General features: G+C 38.4%; 1 protein-coding gene across 1 annotated transcript in view; it reads right to left on the minus strand.

Annotated features, from left to right (window-relative positions):
• The window catches only part of VCAN (versican), a 156,108-nt gene that overhangs the window by 138,689 nt on the left and 7,165 nt on the right, over positions 1 to 10,254 (minus strand). The window contains exon 2 of the mRNA XM_019610239.2: positions 7,063 to 10,245. Within this exon, the coding sequence (XP_019465784.1) occupies positions 7,063 to 10,245 (3,183 nt within the window). The remainder of the gene's footprint in view (positions 1 to 7,062; positions 10,246 to 10,254) is intronic.

Here is a 10,254-nt window from a genome sequence, read left to right on the forward strand (position 1 = left end):
ACTTTCTTCACATGTAAACAAAACTCCTAAAAGAATTCTTCTTCCTTTACAGCAGATGAATGAAAAACTACATTGTACCTATGAATAAAATTCCTTCATTTGTCTCATGAATAAACAAAGAGCTATAAGAAAGCTAGAAATGTGTAATCCCTATGTCTAGGACGGAGACGTTTCCTTGGAAACAATGCAAAAACAGGAGGGAATGTGTATGCATCCTCTGAGCAGTATTTAATGTGAAGGCAGTGTTCCTTGTATCTATGGAAGTCTATAAAGGAATGCGAAAAAAAAAATCATTACTCTTTAATAAGACTGCAGGAAGGGCCAGCAATAGTGGCTTAAAAACTTCTTATTAATTCACAGCCTTAGTTTATTGTGAAAGCTTCTGAATATCAAGTTTTAGGTCTGTTGAGCATGGAGCTGTTATTTTCAAAGTATAAAAGGCTTGGAAGTTCTGTTTTTTAAGTGTTATTTGTTTGTTAGCACTTTCTGTCACGTCAGGCATCCTTGCTGGTGCTTTTTAATTATGATTTATATGTGACAGTGCCCAACTTAAGGGCACTTTTTAAAACATCCTTCACGGCACCAGTACAACATGAATATTCTAATACAGAAAATTTTTAACTGGCTTAACTAAGTTACAGGTCTATCAGTTAGAGTTAAATGTTGCTTTAACTCCCTATGATACAAGTGTCTTGAAGTAAAATTTAACTAATTATAGTACAAAAGAGAAGCTGTGAATGCTGTAAAGACATTCCTACTGTCCCCTAACAATTTTGCTCTCAGACACCTCACTGTAATTACTGTGGTGTAATTACACCAGGGAAGATGATATCAGAATCTGGCCATGCTTGCTGGTATTTAGCCTGCGTTACTCTAAACAAAATAAAAACTTGGCTGTCTGTATGCTACATTTTACAAGATACAGAGAATTCAGTCATTCAGGCTATGAAAATTATTTGAGCAGTTATCTAATACTGGCAGACCTGTTTCATTCAGAATGTGTTTCAAAACTACTAGGCATTTTTCTTTCCTAGCTGAACAAACAAACCCAGAGCTCCAAACAAAACACCACTAGGAAAGACTGCATTAATAATTCATCAGCTGAAATAAAATCATGCCCACTGACTGCTGCAAACAGCGGGGGATTTGACCAACTCCAGGGCTAGTGAAGGCCAGCAGCCACCATAATCTTACTATCAGTTGGAAATCAGTTAGTAAGCAGACAAGTCCAGTTTTCATTAAATAAATAGGAGGCTTTGTATTTAATAAGATAGGAAGTTTACTAGTGCTCAGCTTACTAGTGCTCCAACATCCCAACAGAAATGAGCTTAGCTCAGCACAGTATCAATAGAACCATGGCCAAAGAATACCACATCAGAAGAAATACACTGAAAAATTAAATGGCATTTTGCTCACCATGATGCTCAGGCACATTTTCAGTTCTCTTTCTCTTAAATGCACAGTTTGTATCAGGAATCACACAGTTGCTAAGAGAGTTAAACAACCTGTACAAGCGGAGATATTCTATCTGTACATGTTTGAGTGCATTAGCAGGCACTGCATAAAGCAGGAGAATGCTTTATGCAGGACAGTATTTTTTTCTTTACAATAAACTTTGATTTGAAACAGTTCCTAAGCATAAACAGTGTATCTGTAGCACATATCTATCATTTGCAGGTGGATATAAATGATTTCAGCACATAAATGACAAGGTTTCTTCTCCCTCAGCAGAATTCTCAAACACAACAATTATTATGTTCATAATTTCTAAAAGTACACCAAAAGTTGCACGTAGCACACGTGCACCTACCACAAAGAACAGTGTCCAGATAGGTATTTGCCAGTAGGCATAAATAAAGCAACTTAAAAGAGAACTGTGGGTACGGGTGAAGACAGCTAGAAGTACAGATGCTGCAAGCTCCTAAAATGGCTCGATCACATGTGAGGTTCCACTGGGAGCTGGGAGCCATGTAGTTCTGCTTCTTCACACCATCACCCAGCACCATTCCATCAACCCTGAGCAGTAGATCCTGCTCCTTGCAGGATCCCACAGCATTTTCACTCTCTCCTCAGTAATGAGAAAAATGAAGGCTGAAAGGGGACATGGTTATTCTCTATGACTGAACAGAGAAATAAAAGTATCAAGGGATAAGTGTCAAGAAGAAAAAAGACCTATTCAAGCTAAAGACAATGGTGGCAAGAATAAACACGGGTTTGAACTGGCCAAGAAACAATTCAGGCTAGATATTAGAATCAGACTTTAGGAGAGTCACGATGATCTGGGACAGCCTTCCAGAAGGAGCAGGGAAGACAAAAGGATTAAATGAATTTTAAGATGGACCTCAAAGACCTTATTCTGCCTCCTTTGTTCAGCTTTACGACTATGACTCATTAACATCTTGCATTCTACAGTACTCTTTTTCTTTCAAATTTCACAATCTTCTTACACTACTAAGAAAGAAATATGCACGTCAGGGAATTACATGTTGAAACACAAAGGTTTGTAACCCTCTTTCCATAAAATTCCTCAACTACAGAGCACAAGTTTCTGCAATTTCATTCTGCTCAAAGCTGGAGGGGACAAGAAACCAGACAGAGCTGGTGTGAGTCCCAGGGTCCAATAAGCACTTTGAAATACACTCACTAAGCAAAGACTTTTAAATGTCTCCAAAAAATGCAGGTGTGCAAATTACTCCTGATACAGACAGGAGTTATGTTTCCAGTATCACTGTTAAACAACACCCCCACAAGCATTTTTCAGCTCATAAAATCTTTATGAGCTGAAAAGTTCCTTCAGGTTTTTTTTCTTTTATTCCCAGCTGCTGATACATTACCTTCCAGTAACAGCATCAGCGCTCACAACTGCAAAACATAGCAGAGCTATGAGGAAATAAAGGACACAAAGGGACGAGATTTCCCTCTTTGCCTTCAAAGAGATGATTCCCTTGTCCTATCCGATGAAATGAAGAATTGCTCATGTGGTCAACACTGGGCTGAGAGCCACTTTGCTGTGTCGCTGTGTGGCAGGAGCAGCTTGCTGCTTCATAAAGGAGAATGAAGTTCTTCTTTCTCCATCATGAAACTTGTGCATGATCCTCTTTATAAGAACAAAAACAAAGGAATGTTTCTCTGAACACAAATATATTTTCCTCACTAATTGGAATATCCAATCCAGATATGGCCATGTACCATGGCCCATCAGAAACACTATGCCTGATATTCTTAAATCTGTTCACCTGCCTCACACATGTGCATGTGGAAGTGCATGTATTGCTTATACATGACATTTTCTCACTGAAAGGTGACATATTCTGATACAAACAAGTTGTTTAATCCATCCAGTGATGCATTCTTTCCTGTCAGCACTTGAGTGTATTTACCAGAATTTAAGCTAAAGAGGATGATCTTCCAACATGCCCCTAAATTAACTCTGCTTCCATAGTTAAATTTAATTATCTAAAAGTAACTGAAACTTCCTTTATGAAATTTTTAATGGATTGCAAGCATGCATTTTAAAAGCTAGGAGAAGAACTGTTAAGCTCAGGGATGGCATGAGAAAAGAAGCCTACTAGTAGAAACTGTTCCTGGATGGCTGGTTCAATAAACTCAAAGGCCTACTTTATTAAAATCAGAAATATCTGACTTACATACGGTACCACTACAAATTATTCTGGGAGGGCATAAGAGAACCTGAAATCCTTCTTAATAGATTCAGTTGACTTTAACATCATCAATATTAAAAGCCTTTTAAGTGCAGCTTGAGTCTACAATAATAATCAAGAACCATATCCCCCACATTCCATACATCCATAGCACATTCCATGCATCTACAGCACATTCCAGTCAACGACTTCAAAGCACCTCAATGAAGGTGACGCCACTTTAGCAAGGCTTTGAGATCAAGTAGAAAGGGACAAGAAATCCTCCCTCTTTCTCCTCCTCATCCCGGAGTGTGTCCACGGAAATGCTCCTCACTTCAATGGGCACAGGAGGGATGCCCATGGCCTCCCATACCCCTTGGCATGAGTCCTCCTCATGGAGCGTGAAATATTTCTCGTGGCTCACAAAGCCAACAGTACCTCCGCAGAAATATTGTTATGACTACACTACAGATAGTAAATGGAGCTGCAGAGAGTGCTGTTCAGCTGTTAGTATAATAGCGTGATTATACTGTAGTTATGCGGTTAGGGAACCAAATGTGATAGTGTACTTCCATTGAGCACTGCTTCTGGAGAAAGCTGACTGGCAACGAGGTGAAGAAAGATTTTTAAAAAAATTAATCCCATAAATATTTCCAACACTTGTGCATACACAAGAAGGAAAATACTACATTCATTTATACATATTCATATATGCACCTTAAATACAAATTTCCCATTACTATTCCACAACAGCTGTTGTTTGAAGGGTTCGGTAAAAAGAAATTGTCATTTCTTAAAATACACTTCTGGATAATGACTTTAAAATACGAGGGCCTTTTCTGATATTCTCCACTGATTATTTTATTTAAGAATGCTAAACTGCATTGCCTTGTAATGAATGCCAAAGCAAAGAAGGAAAAACTCTTGTTTTACGAGCAAGAGATAGTGAAAAGTATGTCTTGCTGTCATTTAGTTGAGAACAAAACATCAGAGACACAATTTATGTAGTTTGAGTATGTCTGCAGATCAATTTCCAGACAAACAATGAAAGAATAAGAAATTGAACTGTGTCTGAGTGAAGGGCATATGTTAGTAATACTTGCCAAATTCATTTCTCTTTAGCACCTCCTATATACATTTTCTTCAGTACAAAGAAAAGTTTATGGACTACATAACAATGAAGTGAAACTGAGCTTGGCAGTCTGTTTCAAACACAGTCTCTCATTTCTGGAGAAAGAAAAGAAAGCCCTAAACCATACCCCCAGACAAAACAAATTTTTGGCAGCTCTGATTTAACTTGTTGTAAGAAGGCATAGGGTAGCTTTTCTCTCTGAATATCTAGATGGAGGAATTATCACTGTCACATACTGAAAATAGAAAAATAAAGCTTCTTTTTGACCTTTCACTGGATACGTGATAAATCCTATTATTATTTAAGCAAAATGAAGATACTGCCATATTATTTTAGGAAATTTTTTTTCCTGTGTTGATAGACTAAATCACTCCTAAGGGCAGATTTTTAAGGCTGTAAACTTTAATTCAGCATATAACCATCAAAAATATGCACATGTATAACTAGAAAAATGTTTCTGAAGACCCAAAAGGTAAACCCTGAATAAAGTCGGTTCTAAGGACTACATAACCCCAGTGAGAGAAATCATGGCTGTGCACTGATCTGCCATTCTTTAGATAGTGCAGAAATCAGGAACTGGACTAATTCCTGCCCACAGCATTCCAAAGAAAGCATAAAAGAAGACTATCTGAGGGAGACAGAGAAAAATCCCGAATCATACACAGTAGGCATTATCTGAAAAGAACAAGAAGATTCCACACACTGCCAAACCATCCTACTACTTCCCATGCATGTGGAAGAAATAGCTGCCTGAAGACATCTACTCAATTGCGCAACAAACTATTGCATAAATCAACAATGGAACAGAGAAAACTATTTCGCTATTATGCAGTCCACCTATTAGTTATTAAACAGAATTATCCAAACTTCCTAAGGGATAAAAATATGTAACTTAACTCTAGTCTTGAGAAATTCCGTTCTGACTTACCGCTCTTGTCTCATTCAGTTGAGATTTCCAAGACACTGGCAATAACGATGGCTTCAGTTAAGATAATGATAATATATCACAGAAACGAAAGTAGTGCTTCATTTTAAAATAACTATTAATTTCTGAAATAGGTTAAGTCACTGTTGATATGACTTGTGTAGTTTTATGTCTAGTAAATATAAAGTACAGTAACAAGCACAAAGTAAACAAAGATACCAAGTCCACTGGGGAAGTCAAATAACAATACAGCACATCTCAAGGGATCTACTTCTGCCTCTTGATTTTTAAACATAATTCTACGAAGCATAAACTTAATAAAACCAGTCTACCAGACTTCCATAAATTATGATTTCTGTTGGCTACATTATTCAAAATAAGGAGATTATGGCAAAGAATCAACGATAAAACAGTTTCTTGCACAATCATTCAAAAGCAACATATACAGTTAAGCTATAAAAGACATAGAATGAATTTTTACTGTTTCTGTTGGGGAAAAAAGAAACAAACAAACAATGCAATACCGAACATACTAGATATTTGAGCTTTTCCTTTTTATCAGTTGTTCAACATTTAATTTTTTAAAATAAGGTTTTACCAAGGCTCCTTAAGTAATGTTCATTTTACATGCTTCTTCAACTTTTGAACTATGGAGACATATTCTTAATAAAATTAAAGAGTTACTTCAGAAGTTTCTGTTCTGGATACCCATGGAATTGAAGCTGCATACACATGTACAATGTCATCAGCTAAAAAATAGAATGAAACTGCAAAAATTACATCAATTTACATCTCAGATTCTGTAAAACTGATAGAAAAAATCTAAGAAAACTTCAAAAACCCTTCTCTAAAATCACAGGAGATCCATCTTAGGACACAGCAGGATGCATTAGCCTTTTTTAGCTGACTACATGTACATGGCATTGTTAATTGCTACAGACTAATGGAATGTTAAAATAATCCAGTGCTTTGTTTAGGACTAGTAATGCATGGAATGGAAGCTGTGAAATTAAAATGCTTGTTTCACAAATAGCTGAAGTTAAATCAGTGACATGACAACATTAAATAAGAAAACTGGAATATAACCACCATTAATCTTAATAGGAAGTATAGCAGTTCAATATTATTCTTACGTAGAAATTAACCTCACCTGAAACCATATATATAACACTTATCCAATCATTTTGAATTGACAGAAAAATAGACCTACCAATACTTAGCAAATTGTTGTCTAGATAAAACTTGTGCTTTGATACTTCAGTGATCCAAGTAGCACTTCCTGTATATTCTAAAAGCGTCACACCAGCCTGTTATCATACACTGTCCATCACGATGGATTGCAGGTCTAAAAGCCAAAATCTTACCTGTATCATTGCCTGTGATTTGAATAACATACAATCTTATGTCAGTTCCACTATCAGGGTGTGAAGTAGGAGACACCTCTTGTGGTTGTAAGGCCTCTGTGGCCTCCATCATTGTGGGTGGGGCAGTAGGCCGTGCAACTGCAGTAGAAGTTGATGATGTGAAATATTCCTTATCAATTTCTGGTTCTACCATCTTTCCTGTCAGATCGTCTTCAGCAGTGGCTTTACTTGGAGAAATAGATTCATCAATTACTATGATGTCACTGCTTGTTACCTCCTCATCTTCCTCAGGAATAATACGTGGCGTCTTCAGAGAAACAAAAGGTTTGGATGCTGATGTAGGCTGAATTTTGTCTACAGCACTAACAGATGATGTAGTTACATCACTGAGAACAGTTGTTTTATCTGTTGCTTTAGATGAAAATGGAACCATTTTGACTTCTTCTAGCTCTTCTGATATTCCTGAACCTTCTGGAGTTTGACTTGGAGAAGCTCCCAAAGTCAGAAGACTAATGCTTCCCGCAGTAGAAGGACTACTCAGCATCTTATGGGGGGGCAACACAGAACTCCAGCTCCCTATATTTCTGTCTTCTTCCCTTGTGGTGGTTCCTTTGCTTTCATACACTTTTGCTTGTGTACCAAACGTTACAGGCATCGCTTCTGTAGTCTTCTCTTGCTCAGTAGCAGTCTCAGCCTTGGGAGTTACTGTGAGATGCAAAGACCTGGTACTACTTACAACAGGCCCTGAAACTTGTCCATATTCTGTAAGCATTAATGCAGGCACTGATAATTCTGTTGCTGGATACATCTCATCATAGGCTGAACCAGTCTCATCGTGTTTTTCCTGAGTGGTTGTTAGAGATAATTCAAATCCTGCTGTCGTCTTTTGTTCACGCATTTGGACAGATGTCACAGGTAAGGTAGACCCTGTGGCAATACCTAGTTCCCTATCTTGATCTTTTGTGGAGAGCTCCTTTGGAAAAACTTCACTAGCTTTTGCAGTTGTTACTGTTGCTTCAGTATGAATGATATTGTGAAAAGAAGTCTGATCAGTAGCTTGCATCTCTCCAATGTTCCCACTACCTACAGTGACTGGAACTAGGGAAATATCATGTTCTCTCTGTGGAACTGTATTCTCTATCTCAGTTAAATCTGTAAACTTAAGGGGTTCCTTTGTTTCTGCTAAGCCAACAGATGTTTCTCCTTCTCTCTCCTGAAGTGTTGCCACTGACTCCTCCTCAGTGGATGTCAAACTGGTTGTCTGGCCTTCTTCTGTCATTGTGTGTTTTGAGATCTCCGTCCCTGTAGAGACTTCATCTTCAGCAGAGGTTACTGGTGATTTCTCAGTAGCCTTTCTTTGTTCATCTTCTGGGGTAGAAAGAGTCATTTTCAAAACGTATCCTGATGTTTCATCTGCTTCATGATCAGTCACCTCCAGGACAGTGGGCACAGCAGTTGGTAACATATTACCACTAAAGGAGCTAAATGATTTAATTGTTGCACTACTTTCATCCACTAATATTTTGGATACAGCAAACTTTTCCAAATCTAAAGAGCTGCTTGTATGGAAGACATCTGTAACACCTTCACTCAGATCAAAATCAGCTGATACAGCCTCTTCATCAATTTTCGTTTCTGCTGTCTCCATGCTTGTGTTGGTTTCATCCGTTACTGCTGAAACTGAAGCTCTCAGATGCTTTGTATATTCTATAATCTGCCCTGGAGATGATGTAGGCTCCATTCCAGAGATACCATCTTCAGTGTCTAACTCAATTCTCTTAGTATGAGATGTTTCTTCTGTTATATAGCCCCGATCCTTATCTGTCTGTAGCCACATGCCAGAAACTGGAGGAGTGTGTGTGAACTTCTCACTTACAAAACGTCCCTCAGATCCTGCCGTAACAGAAGCAGGAAAAGCAGTTGTGATATAAAGGACTTTATCATCTCTTGTTCTCACTTCTGGCTCCTTTGTTTTTTCCTGCTTTTCTAAAATAACCGATCCTTCTGTTTGCTGAGATGAGTGAAGAACAGATGTGATGCCTTCTTCAAACTTTTGTGGGGCAATGGTACCTTCTGTGAGAGCAGATCCTGTTTCTTTGGCAGTGAATACAGAAAAGGATACAGGTATTCCAGATGACGTAGTGTGATGCACATCTTTTAAGTCCTCTCTGCTTCCCTCAGCTGACGCCTCATTATCAAACACAGTTGCAGATGAACTAAATTTAATGAGTGGAGTTGACTCATCTGCTGTAGAAGATTGTCCAGTGGTTACCACAAGCTCATCTATGAGTGTCTCTGATACAGCAGGCACATCTGATTCTGGGATGCTAACCAGAGCCACGCCAGAAATTCTATCAGGCATAACGGTGTACATGCTCTCTCTTCCCTCCCCCTCTGTAGTAAGATCATACTGATCAGTGAATAAAGCCTTAGGGATTACAACAGTTGTAAGTTTCTTGTCAGATTTTGCTTCCATTGATTTTTTTGTGGGTTCTTTTGTTGAGTGAGAACCAAGATACAGATTTTCTTTTGTTAGTGAAACTGAAGTCCCTGTACTGGGTAACTCTCTCTGAGAAGCTGGTACCAAGCTATCTGTAGCTGTCATCACAGGACCCACTTCTATTTGTTCAGTCTGATTATCAGCATCATGTTTTTGTGTATCTCCTGTTTCAATATCTTCCCACGAACCAGTGGAACTCTTAGCTACAGCTGTGCTATCCTGAAAAACTACAGAGGTCAAGAAAGCGTCCTCAGTGCTTTCAGACCTACCTTGTTCCTCGGGCAATTCTGCTTCAGAGTAAGTGTGCTCCACTTCCAAAGCTGCAGATGTGCTCTCTGTTAACCTAGGTGAAACATCATATTCAGTCCTTCCCAGCGTATCATAAGGGCTTATTTCACCATCTGTGACAGTCTGAGGTAAAAGGGTGGTTAACTTAATGTTCTCCATAAGCACCTCCATTTCCCTTTTCTCCTCAGCCACTTCAGTAGTCATTTTTGTATCTTCATTCTCTAGGGTTGCTTCCTCCCAAGCAGGGACCTTTGTTTTGGTGACTGCCACTTCAGTAACTGAACTCTCAAAAACAGAAGGTTTAAGAGTAACTTTAGCAGATGATAGTTTCACACTGTCAGTTTTCAGAGTTGTAACCAGCTTAACAGTTGTAGGCTCTGATACAATTTTTTTACCTTTAAAAA

The sequence above is a fragment of the Meleagris gallopavo genome, chromosome Z (genome assembly GCF_000146605.3).
Source record: "Meleagris gallopavo isolate NT-WF06-2002-E0010 breed Aviagen turkey brand Nicholas breeding stock chromosome Z, Turkey_5.1, whole genome shotgun sequence".
Lineage (NCBI taxonomy): Eukaryota > Metazoa > Chordata > Aves > Galliformes > Phasianidae > Meleagris > Meleagris gallopavo.